At 47.2% G+C, this 21,200-nt stretch overlaps 2 protein-coding genes across 6 annotated transcripts in view; both read right to left on the minus strand.

The window, feature by feature from the left end:
• The window catches only part of LOC135897326 (uncharacterized), a 334,910-nt gene that overhangs the window by 243,136 nt on the left and 70,574 nt on the right, over positions 1–21,200 (minus strand). The window lies entirely within an intron of this gene.
• Positions 15,833–17,212, minus strand: LOC139056468 (uncharacterized). Its single transcript, XM_070534717.1, has 2 exons — positions 16,542–17,212; positions 15,833–16,409 (listed from the first exon to the last, which is right to left on the minus strand). Exons 1-2 carry the CDS (start codon positions 17,210–17,212, stop codon positions 15,833–15,835), a joined length of 1,248 nt encoding a protein of 415 aa, XP_070390818.1.

A 21,200-nucleotide genomic window follows, 5' to 3' on the forward strand; every position in this document is an offset into this window, starting at 1 on the left:
CCTCCCCGCCAAGCGCGTCCAGGCATGTTTCAATGCCACGTGTCTTCAAGTGTGCGTGTGTGTGTGTGTGTGCATGTTGGTGCCCACGCTTGTCAAAGCGCGGCAGCCGGGGAGAGGAGCTCCCCAAGAGTGAAGCGAGGAGGTCTGACCGGCGCCGGCCCGGCGGATGCGTCACCTTCTTGTCTCAACGTGTCTCTCAGCGTGTCCGTGCCCCGCCGTCACGTGGCCTCATCCCGAGACGTTCCTCCTTGCCCTCACCTCCGAGAGTATAAAAGCAGCTGCCCCCGGACGCCAAGAGAGAGGCTCCGAATTCTTCCGTCAAGTAGCGTGCTCTCCCGTCTCTCCACTTCGGTCGACCTGACCGGCCGCTCTTTTGCGATGCTAGAATAAACAAGTTGTTCTGTTGCAGTCGACTCATGCTTTGCCAGGACCTTCGGATGCTTCCAGTTGTGCCCCAGGCCACCAGGCCAACGCTACCCTTGGGGCGTGCGACCCATCTGCGACAACCGGTGCCAGCGGTGAGATTGCAACAAGGGAAAGGGGCACCACCTCGAACAAAATCTAATGTGAACAAAGGACACGGCAAGAGAGCAGCAGGCAGCGTTGGCAACGTCTCAACCAAAGCAGCGAAGACCATTTCGAGCTGACGCCTCCCGGATGACTGGCGATGCGGCTGCAGCGTCGGGTATTCCTGTTCATTACAGGAATAGTGCTTGCCGGTCGTAGGTCGAGCAGACAGAGTTCAGCAGAAATTTGTCTGTATACATGACAGTGGTATCGATACAATGGTCAACAATGGTAGAGTGTCCACCTCGTAGGTGGAAGGTCCGATTTTCGAATTGTAGTGCCTCGGGAATCCCACCGTTTTTTTTATAACGGGTAGACTATATTTATATGAGTGCTCATCTTGAAAGGGGGCCCTATGGAGATTTACAAGTTCTGTCGGCGCCCCTTGTTCTACAAAAGCTTTGGCGAAACGGTCAAGCATCTGCCGCTGCTGTGGAAGGTAGACGAGTGCTGCCGCTAGGTGCAAGCGCGCTCACGACGCGGTGCTCGGCAATTATGGGAGTTGCAGGCGCTTCGAAGGGATGGAAGGTTGGCGGCATGGGAACACCAGACCCATTTTTTTGTAAAGAGACACTGCTTTCATTCGGCCGAAATGATTCGCGGCCCAAATCTGCGACGACCGCTTGAACTTCTCGTCCGTTCGACTTCGCAGTAGTTAGCCAATGTGTGCGCCGGTGTAAGAGTGAGCCACACGCATAGCGATAGCAACTTTGCAGGTTATTTGAAGCTATTCCCGAAGGGGTTTAGCCTGGCTTCTCCCAAGCGAGCATCCCTGAAGAGAGCCTCGCCGGTTTGTATTTTGGCGGTGTCCGGCGGTGTCCGGCAGTGGAATTCGAGCGAACCACCTGCCGCAGACGAAGCGGTCGCCCTATCCACTTGGCCACAGCTGTAGCTGGTTTTTGATGATCGTTCAAGCTATCTACTCACGTGATATTACAAATAATGTCTGATTCTATTTGTCTAGCCTAACATTTGCCACAATACAAAGGAATCATACAGATTGTAAATAGGGCATCTCGTGAAAAATCTAGATCTCACTTGATGTCTTCTTGTTTTCTTTTTTTAAACGTGTCTTGAAATATCACTTTGGACAAACGGGGCGCTGTCTTAATGACAAATTGAGCGAGCATAGCACGAATATTAAAGGGTCCCTGAAACGGTGTGGACAAATTTTGAAGACGCGCGTACGGTAGAGCTGCAGTAAAACATTTGTGCCACAGTTTAAGCAAAGTTTCTGATATTAAGAGAGCTGTGGAAGACTACAAGTTACCCTCCTCCCTAGCCACGTTTTTCCTTCCTCAACTCGTTCGCCAATTGATCGGGACGAAGCTCCGCCTTCACAGGCTCAGGCTCCGCGTCATGATGTGACGTCGCGTCGTCTGCTTCTGCTGTTCCGCTTCTCCAACCTCTACCGGCTCGCCTGCGGTAACTGGTAACCGTAGGCGAGCTGGGCGTTTTGGCAGATGGGCGGAGGCGTGAAATATAGCCCCTCCATACTATTACCATTGTGATTAATGGGCCCCTCACCAGACCCCATGGCAAATTTTGGTTATACGCTGGAAGTTGTTACGTGTCCTTTAGGAAGCGTTCTGCCGCAAAACTTTTTCAAATCAGCCTATTAATAGCCGAGATAAAAATATTTCAGTGCCACGAACCCATAATTTCAGTTGGCGAACTCCACCTCATAGCGAGACTCTGTCTGCACTCGCCAGCGAAATTCCTTCCCTGCGTTCTCCCATGCTAGACCTCGTAGATAGCATGAACACATACGTCACAGGCTCGCCTTCACTTTCTTTTTCTCCTCGCTTTCTTTTTTTATGCGATGCGCACTTCCGCTGGCGGCGGTGCGCGCGAGCTGTCATCGTTTCGCGCAGCGCACGATTCTGCGCGCTGCGCACAAGGACACATGACTAGCGGTATAATGCAGTGCTACACGATTACTGAGGCAAAACAAGCGGATCGCAGAGCATGATCACGCGCTGGAACACGGTAGGAAGTGGCATAGTTTCGGTACTTGCGCACGTGACCACACCACCGTGGGAAGAAGCAGACGAAGCCGAAGTACATCTATCTTCCTTCGGTGCGAAGTAAAACAAAAAATATGCAGACATTCCGTTTGTGTGTTTTATTGTTTCTCTAAACTTCAATTCGTCAATTCAAGCAACAGATCACGCAGATAACAGCTGTTGTCTTGAATAATTCTCTAACTCACGTGTCACCACGAGCGACGTCACAGTGCGGACACGACCACGTAAACGCAGGTACACGAGTACGTCATCCTCCGACTTGGAGCTCGGCGACCGCGAGGAGAAGGAAAAACGGCGTTCGGTTTGAAATCTTAGATCTTTCCGCGACGCGTAGCGATGTAATACTTTGCAGACACTATTGTTATCGCGCAATGTATGCTATGCGCTTGTCAGCTCAAAAGGGCCAGATTTGGTGTAAGGCCCTTTAAGGGGCTTTAGTGTAAACATGAGCAGCCTGCACGGTGTAATCACGTGATGGCGCAGATCTTATTAAATGGTTAACAGCGCACATAGACGGGAACACAGTGAGGAACAACAGGACACAGCGCAGAGCTACAGTGGCAGAGCTTAACCGACCAAACGCAGCGGGCTACTGTTGTTGTAACCAAGTGCAAACAATTTTAAAGGTTTAAAAATGCGCGTTAACGATTACGCTTCTGGTGGAAATTTACATTAATTAATTAATTAATTAATTATGGTGTTTTACGTGCCAAAACCACTTTCTGATTATGAGGCACGCCGTAGTGGGGGACTCCGGAAATTTCGACCACCCGGGGTTCTTTAACCTGCACCTAAATCTAAGTACACGGGTGTTTTCGCATTTCGCCCCCATCGAAATGCGGCCGCCGTGGCCGGGATTCGATCCCGCGACCTCGTGCTCAGCAGCCTAACACCATAGCCACTGAGCAACCACGGCGGGTACATCAGCAGCAAAGTAGAATGCACTTCGTTCTGCTATATTAGCTCTGTGTTTGTCTGGTTTAACTTGGCGCCACCAGGTGGCTGCACCGTGCAGGCCGTCCTGAAGATGTTTGAGGGGGCTTTAGGCCATTCACGTTAGAACCTCCGCTCATCCGGTAAAACGCCCAGTCTGCTTGCGCTTGCGTTTACCCGAATACCGAATAAGCTAAACTGCGTTCACAGAGGCGCTCGAAGTCAGCCAATTAACATATCGGAAAAACTCTTTATTATGCTAGTAATCCACTGGTGAAGTGACGTCTGCAAACGCATAGAACCCTGCTGCGATTGGATACCGACAGTCCGATGCGCAGCAGTCACTCCGCTCGTCTGCTGCCTTGCATAGGGACACGATGTAGCAGCTTGGCATATTGCCGATCGCTACGTTTGCAGCCCACAACGCAACTAGGGCGAATTATGGTGCTCGCGAAGAGAAAGCTCGAGACCCACACTGACCGCGCAGCTCGCGTCAACACGGACTACGTTGTAACACGAGCAGCCGACACTTGCTGCGTGCCCGAAGACCTTGAGTGTGGCGACCAATCGTTCTTGTGTGTTCTCTTTCTCTATGCAAACGTGAACTTCTTTAAAATGGCCTACAAGGTGCAGCCACCTGGTGGCGCAGAGTCCAACCAGACAAACCCAGAGCTAATTAGTCTGTGAAGGCGTACGCTTATTTAGGTCAATTACTCACAGGGGACCCTGATCAAGAGAGCAATATTTAGAGAGGAATAAAAATGAGTTGAAATGCATACGGCAGGCATAGCCAGATCCTGGCTGGGAGCTTACCACTATCATTGAAAAGAAATGTGTATGATTACTGCATTCTACCGGTGCTAACATAAGGGACAGAAACTTGGAGATTGACGAGGAAGCTCGAGGACAAGTTAAGATATCGCAAAGAGCGATGGAAACGAAAAATGTTAAGCGTAACATTAAGAGACAGGAAGAGAGCGGTGGGGATCAGAGAGCAAACGGGGATAGCTGACATTCTAGTTGACACTAACAGGAAGCTTTAGCCCTGGCCCAACTCCGACGTAGCCTATTCAAATATATGTAAAACGCAAAAACGATTTTCTGAGGTAGCCCCTGGACGAATTTTATTGAAAGTTGTTGCGTTTGAGAGAGAAAGGTAAATCCTAGTGACGGACGGAAGCGGAATTTCGATTTAAGGCCTGAATTTTGTTAAAGGGCCCCGTACCAGGTCTGGCCAGTTTGAGCTGACCAGCACAGGGCGCGATCGTGTTTGCAAAGAATTACATCGCTATGCGCCGCGGAAAGGCCTGAAATTTATATCCGAACGCCGTTTCCCTCTTCACTCGCGGCGAATCCGCCCGGAGAGGGACGGTCACGTCGTCGGGCTCCTGCGACTACGTAACCGTGTCCGCAGTGTGACGTCGCTCGTGGTGACACGTGACTTCGAGAATTATTCACGACATTTGTTATGTGTGCGATCTGTTGCTCGAATTCATGAATTGAAGTTTGGAGAAATGATAAAACACACAAACAGGATGTCTGCGTGTTTCTTTGTTTTACTTCGCACCGAAGCAAGAGTGATTTACTTCCGCTTAGTTTGTTTGTTCCCGCGGTCGTGCGGTCACGTGCGCAGGTGAACTAAGCCATTTTCTACCGTGTTCCAGCGCGTGATCACGCTCTGTGATCCTGCCTCAGTATTCGTGTAGCACTGAATTATACCGCTAGTCATGTTCTCTTGTGCACAGTGCTCAAAATCGTGCGCTGGGGCGAACGAGACAACAGCTCGCGCGCGGCGCTGTCAGCGGAAATGCGTCGCGCAGGAAAAAAAAAGCAAGCAAAAAAAAAAAAAGGGAAGGCGGGGCCTTTGATGTATGCGTCGCGCGATCCTCGTGGTCTGGTATGGGAGAACCAACACCCTCTGGGAGACCGCAAGGAAGGAATTTCGCTTGCGAAGGCTAGACGGGGCGAGTGGAGAGAGCGTCTTGCTTGGCAGTGGAGCCCGCCTGCTGAAATCATGGGTTCGCGGCACTGAAATATTTCTATCTCGGCTATTGATGAGCTGAGTTGAAAAAAGTTTGCAGCAGAACGCTCCCTAGAGGACACGTAACAACTTCCAGCGTATAATCAAAATTTGTTATGGGGCCTGGTGAGGGGCCTTTTAAAAAGATTTTCGAAAATTTGAAACATTGAAAAAGATAGAAGCACGAATTTTATAAATTAATAGCTCTGCATAAAGAACAGATATCGCGGTTCTGTAAACGGCATCCGCTGGATCATTGAAGATGGACAAATTCGATATGTCATTTTATATCTTACGTGAATTCGTTACTTTTTGTACAATGGTTCTGCAAAATATGTATTTTACTAATTTTTACTAATTACTAATTTTTTTGAGATTCATGTGTAACATATCAATTCTGCTAGAATAGCAGCTTGGGCTTGTTGGTTTTCCTTCCTGCTAGTAACAGCGCAAAATGTAGACACCACAGACAAGAAGACACCACACAGCGCTGGTGGTGTCTTCTTGTCTCGTCTCTTGTCTACATTTTGCGCTGTTACTAGCAGGATATCAATTTTGTCCGCTCTATATGTACTATTAGGTGCAATTCACATAATTGTGATATCGTTTTTCACTGCTGAGCTACTGAATTGTCAACTTTATAGTTTCGTTTTGTGAAAATTTGTGATTTTTGACAAATTTTAATAAAAGATGGAAGACCTAAATCAAAAATTTCGGAACCAGCAGTCACTAGATTTTAAGCTTGTTTTTAAATGCAACAAACCTCGTCAAATTTGGTGCAGTGGTTGCCGAGATAAACGAATTCTCTTTTGATATGTATTTAGACAGGAACACGCGTGCTAAAGTTTCTCTTAGAGAAGGGAGGCCATGCAATGATGGATAGCCGGGGCACCATTAGTTACAGAATAGGCGCCAAGAGAAGGGAAGCACAGTCGAGGACGGCAGAAAATTAGGCGGGGTGACGAAATTGGGAAATTCGAATGTGCAACTTGGAATCAGGAGGCGCAGGAAGGGGGTAATTGAAGATCACAGGGACAGGCCTTCGTCTTGCAGTGGACATAAGAATAGGCTCATGAAGATGGTTCTCTTTCTGTTATTTTAATATGGAAACAAATTAACCTACATCGCATCTATTACAAACATAATTTCTTAACCATAAACTGGGAAAAATTATCGATGACGCGACCAGGGTAGCCAATCGGGTAGCTAGCCCAGCTGACGTCAATCGGGGTCTCTGAAAACGCAGGGGTACGGCGCCGCAACGAACAGTAGCGGTGCACATTTTTAGAGCCTTTTAAAAGATTACACGCATTACGCGGAGTGCTTAAATATGTCACTTAATCATCTGAAGGACATAACCTGATGACTCAGTGTCTTTGTACAAAATCATCAAAATTTTTTCATGGTCCCTTTATCAGTAAAATCTCAGCGGACAGTTTTGTTGCTTCTTAATGCAAGAGCTGTGATGCTGACTTGGACGGATGTGCTCTTATTGGGCGTCATCATAATCAGCTGGCACATGAAATAAAAGAAGCCAAAGCCATAGGAAAATTGCAGAGATGTGCGTAAGCTCGCCGTCTGAAGCTTTATCGGGTAAAGAATTGGCTTCTTTTTCTTTTTTTTTGTCTGTCAGCAAGTGTAGAATGAGAAGCATTTGTCTTTTCTCGCTGAATGGAAAACATTTCGCAGATGTCACGAAATGAGTGCAAGTTTAGTACCCCTGACTGATTCTTCTATTATTTTATTTTTATTATTTTCAATTTTATTTCATTTCTATTTATTTTTTGTGTCGCCTGCGTCACTCATTCTGAGTTGCGCTGATTCGAGAAAACTTAAGGGGCTTTCTTTCGTCCACAAACGTGCTTTGTGCCCCTGTCAAGCGGGCAAGTTAAGCGCACTTATGAATAGTGTCTCTCGGTTTAAGTGCACTTTGCAAAATCTAAACGTCGCAAGCGGAGTGTCACTCGCAGAAAAGTGCACTCCGGTCAGAGTGCGTTCTCGGAACGCACTTTGCTGGCCAAGTGCGCAGCCTTGCCGCCACCGGTTTAAATGGTACGAAATGCAATGCATAAAGAAAGGTCCCAGAAGTTCATTTTAGTTGTTGAACAGCTTTTAACAAAATAATCAGAATATTCTAATTGTTCTAATGTCACATGAATAATAGTAATATATATATAACACGACTCACATTCTGTTCTTGTAGGATCAAATGCCCCCTTGTCGCGCGGTGCTATGTTATTCTGGATTGGCTAGGCATTCGCATTGGCCGGCATTGACTTGCAACACTCTTCTATTAAAAAGTATTAGTTTTTTTGTTGAGAAAAAATATAGAAAGTTTCTTTTTATTTATAATACAATGTAAAACAATCACTACTTAGAAGCTTTTTTTTTCTTTTTAATCTACAACTTCAAAAAAATTACCGACGATTACGTTACTTCCTAATGCGAAATTTGAGCGCAGCAAATAAGCTGTTTCACCTTTTCGATAGATTGAGGCAACGAAATCGAGCAACACATGTATGCGCTATCACAGAATTTTTTTTTTTTTTTCACACGTATTCCTTTAACAAAGACTCCACTAACAGTTCTTGACAGTCATGAAGGAAGCTTTGTGGTCGGAGAAATAGACTGATATATGTTCGACTTGGTACACTAATGCTTGATTCTCAAAGACGAGATCTATACAAGTGCCTCGCGAGGTTGTCACAGCCGTGGGACGCGTTACGAGCGAGAGGAACGGGATTGCATGCATGAAGAACACAGTCTGAATTGACACAAGTCCGAGTTGGGAAACGCACACCGGAGATTCTCACGGCACGTATCCGGAAGCGGTTTCACGTCATTTTGGAACCAGAGCCGATCACACACTGAACACACACTTCCAAACGGATTGTCTGTAAACTGTCGCCGGAAGGCATTTGTTGCACCCTGACTGTTTGCGAGCCTTTGTTTGCGTTTGGCCTCGGCCTCGGCCGCGCGAACGGCAGGGTCTTCTCGGCGGCGGCGATGAGCTTCTGCTTCAGCCTCGCTTACTGCTGGTTGCTCTCGACGGCGGCGATGAGCCTCCGCTTCGGCGGCGCGAACTGCAGGGTCTTCTCGGCGGCGGCGATGAGCTTCTGCTTCAGCTTCGCTTACTGCTGGTTGCTCTCGACGGCGGCGATGAGCCTCCGCTTCGGCGGCGCGAACGGCAGGGTCTTCTCGGCGGCGGCGCTTAGCCTCTGCTTCGGCAACGCGTACTCCTGGATCATCTCGACGGCGGCGACGGTAAGCTTCTGCTTCGGCGGCACGCACCTCTGGATTCTGACGGCGACGGCGCTGGGCCTCTGCTCTGGCAGCTCGTTTAGCAGCAGCAGCAGCAGCAGCAGCAGACGGAGGACTTCCATCGGTCGTCTCGCTCATGGCTCAGAAAGAACTGGCAGATAATTTCGCAGTGGCGAACGGCAGCGGCAATTTCGGCTCGGGCGGTGCACATATACAGATCCGCCGCCACCGATCTGGCTCTCTGATTGCCACCGCACAGGGCGAACGGCAGCGGCAATTTCGGCTCGGGCGGTGCACATATACAGATCCGCCGCCACCGATCTGGCTCTCTGATTGCCACCGCACAGGGGTTGCATTGTAGGAGGAGCGAAGAAAGGAATTAAGTTCAAGCCGGCGCTTTGACAACCGGAGACTCGCAGGAAGAGGAGGGAGGGGGGCGGCGTGTACACCCAGCGGCAAACGATGGGGGCAGAAGCGCGCGCAGCAAGCGGACAACACGATAAAGGGAGGAGGGAAGAGATAGCAGCGACTGACTGATGCCGCTGACGCCGATAGTGAGTCAACCCCAGCTGCGGAGTTGGTTTCAGGGACAACGCCGCCGATTCCGACACAAACAATATGATACCCTCGCTTCCGCAGTGCTAAGAACCAGGTCTAGCCGTGGGAAGGTGGTCACGTATTCGTCGACGTGCCGGGGCCTACGTGAAATAACCGGCGCGTCGGCAACTGAAGAGCACCCTATCCGCCACACAAGAACAGGGGGGGGGGACCCTTTCCTCCTCTTTCTGCATGGCGGCGACGGTGTTCTATGCAGTCACGTTATCTTGACTCTCTAGCGGCGTCAGCGGCATCCAGCGGTATCAGTCGGTCGCTGCTAGCGCTGGGGGGATGAAAGGGGGGCGGAGCTGGTTACGAGGCCGACGACAACGCCGACGACGACGCGAAACCCAGGAACGGACGCCAAAGAGCTGCGCTCTAAAAACGCACTGTAATTTTGTCGCGTTTTTCTTTTCCTTTTTTACTGCGAGTGCGCTCTGTTTTACAGTTTAGCGTCACTCAAGGTTCCGAATTGCACTCCCCGTAAGTGCTCTTAGCTTGCCCGCCTGACAGGGCTATAACTCTCGCTTCCCTTAGTGCATGCTGCTGTGCTGGCTGCCGTTGGTAACATAAATATCTTTACGTTCATTTGATATGCGACAATTTTCGGACACGCATGTCACAGGAATTCCTTTTCTAAATCACTAGAATAGAAACGTAGGAATTTACGCAACTCGCCTTTTATTGCATTAAAATTAGCCTATATGTCCTTCTTCCGCAACTCTAACTTTCTTAATCCAAATGGTCTCCTCATCAAGGCTATCCCAAAAGCACGATAAAGATTTCTCGCATATGTGATCTCCATGCCAGCGTAATTGAAATACAGTTATAGGCACCAAAATAAAGCTAGGAATGTTGCATTCCAGAAACAATCTGTGCGCCGCACTGTCTCCCTCTCACGTATCGGTGCGTCCAAAGCAGCACGCCACACGGTCTGTCGATTCACGCAGAGGAATGCACCTGGCGACGCCTTCACAATAAACACGATGTCATGCACGATTTCGGTAACGTGACAGCATTTACTGGAGAGGTTTAACTTGTCTGGTATTCGGGAAAACGCAAGTTGACGGGGCGCTGGGGCGGAGGCGTAAATTTAAGCTTCCTGCATGGTGCAGCCACCTGGTGGCGCAAACTTCAAAGAGGCAGAAATAGCTAATATTGCCTTAACCAAGTATATTCTATTTCGCTATGGTGTAAATTTTCGGCACTGGTGTAATCATGTCGTTGCCAGAAATTTACACCCGCAGCAAAGTAAAATACACTCAGTTACTGCAATACTAGCTGTTTTTGTCTGTTTGATCTCTGCGCCACCAGGTGGCTTGCACCATGCAGGCTGCTACCGTTTACACTTCCTCCCTAACGCCCCAATCGCCCCGTCCGCCTTCGTTTACCGGAATACCGGACAAGCTAAACCTCTCTATTAACTTATCAGTATTTCGTCGAGGCACTGCAATGTGCATAACGGAGAGTTTTCGTGTGTGTGTGTGTGTGTGTGTGTGTATGTGTGTGTGGCGTTGCGTGTGCGTGCGTGTGTGTGTGTAAAAACATATGCCTTAATGTTCCTCTTTATTTTTTGATAGTATACCTTAATGCACATTCTCACCGGCGACTTGAGGAGGTCGCGCGACCAAGTTGGTCGCTTTGCGACCAGTCGCAAATGGTCGCAAACGGTCGCCTTTCTCGAAAGGCGACCATTTTGGGCGAGTCGCTCTCTGCGCGATTTTTCAGTCGCGCGAACGTGGTCGCAAAACTGATAAACCAATCAGCAGCGCACCGGTAGTGATCTTTCGTGTGTCTACATCCGGCCTCCTCCGGCGTCGCATTCAAATTCCGCGTAGATTCCGAGAGTTCTCGCTGAGAAGGATAATTTCCGGGATTGCGACTTGCGGGTCGCGCTCAACCGGGCTTGCCGGTGTGAACATCAGTCGCCTTCGGTCGCTTTTTGGTCGCGAGTCGCAAATGGTCGCGCGACCTCCTTAAGTAATATATAATATTTGGGGTTTTACGTGCCAAAACCACTTTCTGATTATGAGGCACGCCGTAGTGGAGGAATCCGGAAATTTTGACCACCTGGGGTTCTTTAACGTGCACCTAAATCTAAGCACACGGGTGTTTTCGCATTTCGCCCCCATCGAAATGCGGCCGCCGTGGCCGGGATTCGATCCCGCGACCTCGTGCTCAGCAGCCCAACACCATAGCCACTCAGCAACCACGGCGGGTGACCTCCTTAAGTCGCCGGTGTGAATGTGCCCTTAGGGTCTGGCGCGAAATCCTTCATCTTATATATATATAATGCGTTTGTGTGTTTCTTGCACTTGAACAAACTTCGTGTGCCCAAGAAGAATTGAGCGCTGAAGTGACGGCGTTATATGAGTATATATATACAAGGCCAGATAGTAGGGGATACTTCAATTTCGCAGCCTGAGTCGTCTCGATGGTGTAATCTTCCTTCGTGTAATTGTCGCATACTTGGCTACCACTAATATTGCCTCGCCTTTCCGGCGACACTGGAGCCCCTCTTTTTTCTTTTTTTCTGTGAGTTCAAGTATAAGCGCTGGTGCATGACTGCTGTTCATTGATTTCAAATGAATCCAGCTTGGCTTAATTTCGGTTACTCAGTGAATCTTACAGTGTTCCCCAGCTATCATACACAATGACTTCAAAAAAGAGCAGTTGCGTTACTTGAAGAAAATCTAGAGCACATTATTTCCAGTGCAGTGGAGTAGCCGCCAGTAATTCTTTATTGAGATTTCATTCGGTAATTGCAATTATGTATTCAACTTGAGAAGTACTGTCCTAATTTTCAAAGTGTCAATAAGGCATTTGTCATCATCATCATCATCATCATCATCCTGGTTACGCCCACTGCAGGGCAAAGACCTCTCCCATACTTCTCCAACTACTCCGGTCATGTACTAATTGTGGCCATGTTGTCCCTGCAAACTTCTTAATCTCATCCACCCACCTAACTTTCTGCCGCCCCCTGCTACACTTCCCTTCCCTTGGAATCCAGTCCGTAACCCTTAGTGACCATCGGTTATCTTCCCTCCTCATTACATGTCCTGCCCATGCCCATTTCTTTTTATGCGTTGCATATTGCAATCACTCAGTTCAGCCCTTGGGCGCGGCCGGGCAGCTACCATTGAGGGTATGAGCCATTATGCGTTGCATATTGCAGTCACTCAGTTCAGCCCTTGGGCGCGACCGGGCAGCCACCACTGAGGGTATGAGCCATTTTTCATTGCTGCGCGTCTCATATGTGGGTCTATTCTCTTTTAAGTTTGCTATGTTTGTTATTAAGTTGCTTCTATTTTTATGCGTTGCATATTGCAATCACTCAGTTCAGCCCTTGGGCGCGACCGGGCAGCCACCATTGACCTTTAGCGCAACCACGTGACGTGACGTCACGACAACCGGAGGGAAAGCTGGGCCCCAACTCGCGCAATATGCAACGCATTCTTGGCGTAACCAAGCTAAGCCTGGCCATTTTTTTCTTGATTTCAACTAAGATGTCATTAAATCGCGTTTGTTCCCTCACCCAATCTGCTCTTTTCTTATACCTTAACGTTACACCTGTCATTCTTCTTTCCATAGTTCGTTGCGTCGTCCTCAATTTAAGTAGAACCCTTTTCGTAAGCCTCCAGGTTTCTGCCCCGTACGTGAGTGCTGGTAAGACACAGCTGTTGTACACGTTTCCCTTGAGGGATAATGGCAATCTGCTGTTTATGATCTGGGAACGCCTGCCAAACGTACCACAGCCTCTTCTTATACCCCTGTCACACGGGCGTTTCGAAGGCCTTCCAACCGATAGTCATTTGACTCAAAGGTCAAGTTCGAGCTGCTACACGGGCGGTTTCGAAGGCCGTCGAGTCAATAGTCTATTGAGTCAACGGAGCACCTTACAACTCTATTGAAATCTCGATGGCCTTTGAGAAACGGAAACGGAAATAGCGCTAACGTGCCCTCTCGTTCACAGTGTGCCCGTACTCACGATTAAAAAGAACAAATCAAACCAAAATGCTCTAAATATACTATATATGAGTGTTATTAATTATTCAATAAAGTATTTTTTGCCACTTGATACGTGCGAACTGCATATACTCTCGACAACAGCGACGTGCTTGTGTTCCTTCCTCCATGTTGTCGCCGCCATATTGCTCTCTGCATTGTGTGTTTTTGTCTGCGTACTTTCTTGCTTCCTTTTCCTGTTCCGCGTGTTTAGTTTATCTTGCAGTTTTTTTTTTATCATTAACGTAATAGGTAGTGTATAACTTTTTTTTTTCCTCACCTCACAGAAGTGTTTTCTCGGGCGAGTGAATTTTTTTGCGTGTGTGTGTGAGTTTGAAATGGAGCGCGCCCAGCCGCAGAAGAAAAAAAAAGTAGCGCCATCGCAAGCGCGGCAGCTATGGGGAGAGCGCGAAACGGAGCTCCTCATAGATTTGTGGGAGGATCGCCTTATGGACCTACGCCGTCAGAAGAGAAATAGCGGCGTTTACGACGATATCGCCGCGGCCCTGCAGCAGGTGGGCTATGAAAGAACTCGGCTGCAAGTTCACCACAAAATTGAAAATCTTGCGCAGACTTATCGGTAAGTGGCTTTCATAAATTTGTCCGATCACCTTACGATTAACCGTTTGCAGGGGCTTGGCCGTGAGAGAGAAAGGTGTTTATTGAGAAAAAAAAAATGAACAGGTGGATCTTTGCAAAATTTCATTTGTCGTGGAATTTTTGTTCCGCCACCCCATGACACTTTTAATGAGCCGTAAACTCGGCCTCGAACGAGCATAACTTTTCAAGAATATTGCTTGTGCATGATGCAGTTGGTTAGTGTCTAAACTCAAGGTAATTGACTAATGTGACTGCAGAGGTCCGATGCGGAAAGTTACACTGCAGCATACTGTGCGAAAATTATAGTCACGTGACGAGGATTTCAAAAAACAATTTGGTTACGTTCGAATAAAACGTAATAAGACTCTCTGGTGTTCCTGTTCCACTTATCGATACCTCGGTTAGGCGAATTTGATCAGTACATTTTTGTATCTGTGCCCGCACATGCATCTTTATAGTTAACCAAACCTTCTCTTTTATAACATTTCAGGTTTTGGCTGAAAAATCAAAAGACTGGCGCTGGCGCCATACCTTGGACGCATTTCTGGAGAATACACAGTTTTCTGGGGACACTCCCGGCCAACGACCCATCAAGGGCTCAAGAGAGCCAGGTTACTGTTGAAGAGGTATAGCATTTTTTAAAAGCCTCCAGTAAGTGTAGAATAATCTGTGAAGCCATTCACTTGCTCGATGACGTAACTGAATGTGCACAAATTGTTCCATTACATGCTACTTTGTAGGATGAAAGTGCTGCATTGTCGTAAATCGTGGCTCATACTGCTGGTTGCAGGTACTACTTTTCCATGCATGTACAGTCCTCAGGATAGTATAAGCGCATAAAAATAATAGCTGTTTGCTGGCACCCAGTCATTGCAGTAACGTAAAAGAGAGGCGAGGTGCGTTCCCATTTTGTTGGCGTTCTCTGTTTAACTACAACACTTACAATAGAGTATGCATCGGTGTGCGTATTATTGCGTCAGAGTGTTGAGACCCATGACGGAATGTCATCTTTCAAAACATTCTGAAGTTATCAAAGATGCAAGTAACATTAAATCATTGTGCAGGTCATCATGGAGATGATAAACGGCGGCGAAAATGCTGTTGACAATGAGAACAGGCTGCAATGGGAGGATGGTGCGCCCATCAGACCTCTGGACAGCCCAGCACCAAACTCCCCGTCCACGTGCAGCCCGGCCTCCAGCAGTCCAGCCTCTCCCAGTCCGGCATCCTCCAGCCCGGCCTCCTCCAGCCCTGCCATCAACAGTGCCACCCCTGCTAGTGTGGCTACTACAAGCCGGGGTCCAAAGAGGAAGGCGGGTGACGACTTCAAGCAGCAGATACTGGCTGAACACAAACTGCTGAGGGAGCAGCTGGTGGCGAGCCGTCAGAGAGAGTACGAGCAAAGAGAGCGACACATGCAAATGCAAGAAAAGTTTTTTAATTCCATGTCAAAATATTTAGAAAGAAGTTCCAAATAAAGTTGCTGTAATGAAGTAGGAAATGGAAAATGCAGCATCCACCCAATCGGAACAGATTATTACAAAGGAAACCTGTTTGGTCAAGAGTGTACGGGTTTTCATTGTAGGAATTTGCTGCAATTGTATGGATGCCTCATTTTCCATTCCCAGCTTCACCCATCTTGTGGGTTTTGTACAAAAGACTTTCTTCAATGTGTGCTAAATCGCTCTTTTGAGTACAGAAGAATACTTGTGTGCTTAGTAGAAATTAACTTCTGCTAGGTGCACAAGTATTTGATGATGACAGTGGACTCACTGACCTACCAAAGCATGAACGTCCACAAAGCTTCAGCATAAAATTCTCAGCTCTGCTGGAAGTGCCTGACAAGAGCTGCTCTCACATCACTGCCTGTGCCTTCCTCAGCATCTGTGCTGTGGTCAGGCTGATGGAGGCCGCCATCATTGTTTTGAGCCTCGACCAGCCATTGTTGGAGCACAGTGTCACCAAAATGTTCGCACACATTGTTCAGAGCACAGCAGGCACGAATGACAAGGCGGGCATTGTCGATGTTGCACTCCATCCTTTTCAAGATAAAGCGAAATCTTGCCTTGAGCCTACCAAAGGCATTCTCCACAATCCGTCGGGCTTTGGAAAGGTTGTAATTAAATAACCTTTGTTCTTCACTTAACTGTGCCCTGTGGCTGAATGGCTTGATCAGGTTTACAGTGAGTGGAAATGCTTGGTCGCATAGTATTAAGGGTGGCACAGCTGTGCCACTGATTGTTGCTAGTGGTCGGCGGAACAGGGGGCCCTTGACTGCGTCTGCTAGTCTTGAGCGGTGGTACACATATGCATCGTGGCAGCGGCCAGGAGAACCCACATTGATGTACCGGAACCTATACTTGTGGTCGACCAGTGCGAGGAGGATGATGCTGTACCTGCATAAAAAAAGACCTCATTAATTCGGATTGGTAGTATTTACCCATTCTCCGTACTCTAAAAATATGACGTAGCTTGGAAGCTGTAGGTGATGTAATGAAAGTGCACACCATATCAGAGGTACGACTTACCATCCTTTATAGTTCCTATAGTCGGTGGCGCTCTCCCTGGGCGGTGAAACGGGGAAATGGCACCCGTCTAGTGCTCCTATGGCTTGCGGGAATTCCAACGTGGCCGTGAACTCGCGAATGTGCTCGGCCATGCTTGAAGCTGTGGGCATCTTGATCCACTCCGCCTCCATAGTGTGGATAACAGCCTCGCACAACTCTCTGTAGGCCACGTTGACGGTTGAGCGTCCCACAGCAAACAATTCGGCGACACTACGGTCTTCAGCTGAAGAACACAACCGGTACAAGCCAATCGCGACACGTTTATCGAGGGTGATGGCTTCACGCATGTTCGTGTTCTGACGCTCGAGCAGCGGTCTCACGGTGTCCACGATGTAGCGAAAAGTCGCCGGCGTTACGCGGAATGCACGTTTGAAAAACTTCTCACCAAGCAATGGCACAGTCTCCTCAAACCACCTCGTCCGGCGAGAGAACGACCATCTATCTCTGTTGACGCTTTGTTCGGTCACCGAGTCTATCGTCATCATCAAATTGTTGACGATCAGCAGCTCTTCCTCGATGGCGTCGGCTTCCGCTTTTGCGGCCTCAATCTCGGCATCAAGCTGCATGATCGCACCCATATAGGTTATCATAGCAGTCTTGTCATCTTGAGCTTCAGTCTCTCTGTCACCCATAGCGGTAGAGCCAGAATGCAGTCGAAGCGCGTCGCACTTCGAAGAGAAACATGTGCTCACACAGAACGGCAGCCGCATCGAGTGGAGCGAACGTTGCCGCAGTTTCGCTACTCAACAACTTAAAAACTAAACATATATGTATAGCAATGTATAAACATTTTTTTGTAGTGTATAAACAAACGTAAGAGAAATTATAGTGCTTTTAATTGTTTTTAATGTTGTTTAACTTTTTTTGACACGAAAACGAAAATAAAGGGCCGCAGCGCCACAAAATTTTGCGAGAAACGCCTGAACCTCTCAACGGCCTTTCAAAAATGCCGTGTAGCAGCGCGACAACTCCTTTGAGTCGATAGAGTTGTGGCGTTTCGAAGGCCGTTGACTGGAAGGCCTTCCAAATGTGCCCGTGTGACACAGGTATTATTCTTCTGATTATTTCAGTCTCATGATCCGGATCCGCAATCACTACCTGTCCTAAGTAGATGTATTGGCTTACCACTTCCAGTGCCTCGCTACCTATCGTAAACTGCTGTTCTCTTCCGAGACTGTTAAACATTACTTTAGTTTTCTGCAGATTAATTTTTAGACCCACCCTTTTGCTTTGCCTCTCCATATCAGTGAGCATGCATTGCAGTTGGTCCCCTGAGTTACAAAGCAAGGCAATATCATCAGCGAATCGCAAGTTACTGAGGTATTCTCCATTAACTTTTATCCCCAATTCTTCCCAGTCCAGGTCTCTGAATACCTCCTGTAAACACGCTGTGAATAGCATTGGAGAAATCGTATCTTCCTGCCTGACGCCTTTCTTTATTGGGATTTTGTTGCTTTCTTTATGGAGGACTACGGTGGCTGTGGAGCCGCTATAGATATCTTTCAGTACTTTTACACACAGCTCGTCTACACCCTGATTCCGTAATGCCTCCATGACAGCTGAGTTTTCGACTGAATCAAGCGCTTTCTTGTAATCAATGAAAGCTATATATAAGGGTTGGTTATATTCCTCACATTTCTCTATCACTTGATTTACAGTGTGAATATGGTCTACAGTTGAGTAGCTTTTACGAAATCCTGCCTGGTCCATTAGTTGACGGAAGTCTAAGGTATTCCTGATTCTATTTGCAACTACCTTAGCAAATACTTTGTAGGCAACGGACAGTAAGCTGATCGGTCTAGAATTTTTCAAGCCTTTGGCATCCCCTTTCTTATGAATTAGGATTTTGTTAGCGTTCTTCCAAAATTCCGGTTCACTCGAAGTCATGAGGCATTGCGTGTACAGTGTGGCCACTTTTTCTAGAACAATCTGCCCACCATCCTTCAACAAATCTGCCGTTACCTGATCCTCCCCAGCTGCCTTGCCCCTTTGCATAGCTCCCAAGGCTTTCTTCTTCCGGCGTTACTTGTGGGATTTCGAATTCATCTAGACTATTCTCTCTTCCATTATCGTCGTGGGTGCCACTGGTACTGTATAAATCTCTATAGAACTCCTCGGCCACTTGAACTATCTCATCCATATTAGTAATGATATTTCCGGCTTTGTCTCTTAACGCATACATCTGATTTTTGTCAATACCTAGTTTCTTCTTCACTGCTTTTAGGCTTCCTCCGTTCCTGAGAGCATGTTCAGTTCTATGCATATTATACTTCCTTATGTCAGCTGTCTTACGCTTATTGATTACCTTGGAAAGTTCTGCCAGTTTTATTCTAGCTGTAGGGTTAGCGGTTTCATACATTGGCATTTCTTTATCAGATCTTTCGTCTCCTGCGATAGTTTACTTGCATCCTGTCTAACGGAGTTACCACCGACTTTTATTGCACATTTCTTTATGATGTCCATAAGATTGTCGTTCATATTGTCACGTGGTGGTGACGTTGAAGAACACAGTAGCAATACTGTGAACGACAAAACTAACTTTTATTGGGCGAACCTGTGCCCACAAAACAGGCTACACTTAAAGCACAACGAGAGCGGCGAAGACAGTCGGCGATCGTCGAAAATCTGATCAGCGGGTCCAGCGTGTCCGCTTTTATGCGGCAGTCGTCGAATGTTCCAGACTAATCGTTGGGACCCGCGTGCCTTCCACAAAGTTCTACACCATTCGCGTCAGGCGATGAAATCAGACAACACAAGGTTCGGCGACAACAGACAGCGGATAGTCAAGCTTTACAAAATAAAGAACTGTAAAATAACTCGATCGAAAGGACTGTTAACATGAATAAAATTAGCTGATGATAGTTGCTGCGGATATGCCACGATCAACCAGACACACGCAATGCGTTGAAAGATTATGTGCGCTCTTAGGTCTCGAATGGTGCCTGTGCGTGCAAGGGCACCTCGCCTACTCGAGTGAGCTGAAAAACGAACAGCTACTCTTTGCAACAGCAACTTTATTTTCGGCACTAATACAGCGCGCGACGAGCTGCGTCGACAGCTTGCCGGCGAGATCCGAAAGTATGGGAGAGCCCATGTGAACTAGGGCCGGCCGGCACACGGTAGGCATGGCTTTGCTTACAGAACGGAAAAGAACACGCCTTCATTTCTAAGTCGGCACGTACTGTTTTCGTCATACTTCCTCAGTCAACTTCCGCCAGAACGTTGGTTGCCAATCATGATAATCTTAGAACACCTTTAAACAGAATAAATTTCATGTGCGTGCACAAAGAAATGGCTTCATCCATTCGCAATAGTTCACCGACTCGAATACGCACCATTAAAAATTAAATTATGGGGTTTTACTTGCCAAAACCACGATCTGATTATGAGGCACGCCGTAGCAGGGGACTCCTGAGATGTGGACAAGCTGGTTTCTTTAACGTGCGTCTACATCTAAGTATAAGGGTGTTTTCCCTTACAAAAATGACTTTAGACTGTCTATAGAAAGTCTATAGACTTCTTATAGACGACCTTTCCTTTCTATAGATTTGGGCTTTTGTTGATACAAAGTCTGTAGACTGTCTATAGACGAAAGTCGATAAAGTTTCTATTTCTTTTTGTCTATACGCAGTCTATAGACGGTCTATAGAAAAAAGTCGATAAGGTGTTTGCTCTTTTTTGCCTACTTCCCCTCTATGGACTACCTATAGACGAAAGTCGATACAGCTTCTATCTATTTTTGTCCATACTTTGTCTATAGACTTTCTATAGACGAAAGTCGATAAGGTTTCTATTTCTTTTGTCTACTCGCAGTCTATAGACAGTTTATAGAAAAAAGTCGATAAGGAGTTTGTTTCTTTATTGTATCCTTCCCCTCTATGGACTACCTATAGACAAAAGTGGATTACGGTCTCTATCTATTTTTGTCCATACTTTGTCTATAAAATTAAATTAAACTATGGGGTTTTACGTGCCAAAACCACTTTCTGATTATGAGGCACGCCGTAGTGGAGGATTGCGGAAATTTCGACCACCTGGGGTTCTTTAACGTGCACCTAAGTCTAAGTACACCGGTGTTTTCGCATTTCGCCCCCATCGAAATGCGGCCGCCGTGGCCGGGATTCGATCCCGCGACCTCGTGCTCAGCAGCCTAACACCATAGCCACTGAGCAACCACGGCGGCTATACTTTGTCTATAAACTTTCTATAGACGAAAGTCGATAAGGTTTCTATTTCTTTTTGTCTACTCGCAGTCTATAGACAGTCTATAGAAAAAAGTCGATAAGGTGTTTTTTTTTATCCTTCCCCTCTATGGACTACCTATGGACGAAAGTGGATACGGTCTCTATCTATTTTTGTCCATACTTTGTCTACAGACTTTCTAAAGACGAAAGTCGATAAGGTTTTTATTTGTTTTCGTCTACTCGTAGATTATGGACGGTCTATAGAAAAAAGTCGATAAGGTGTTTGTTTCTTTTTTGTCTTCTTCCCCTCTATATGGACTACCTATAGACGAAAGCCGATACAGTCTCTATTTATTTTTGTCCATACTCTGTCTATAGACTCTCTATATTAGACAGGTAATAATAATAGTCGGCTAAGGTTTCTATTTCTTTTTCT

The sequence above is a fragment of the Dermacentor albipictus genome, chromosome 2, assembly GCF_038994185.2.
Source record: "Dermacentor albipictus isolate Rhodes 1998 colony chromosome 2, USDA_Dalb.pri_finalv2, whole genome shotgun sequence".
NCBI classification, from domain to species: domain Eukaryota; kingdom Metazoa; phylum Arthropoda; class Arachnida; order Ixodida; family Ixodidae; genus Dermacentor; species Dermacentor albipictus.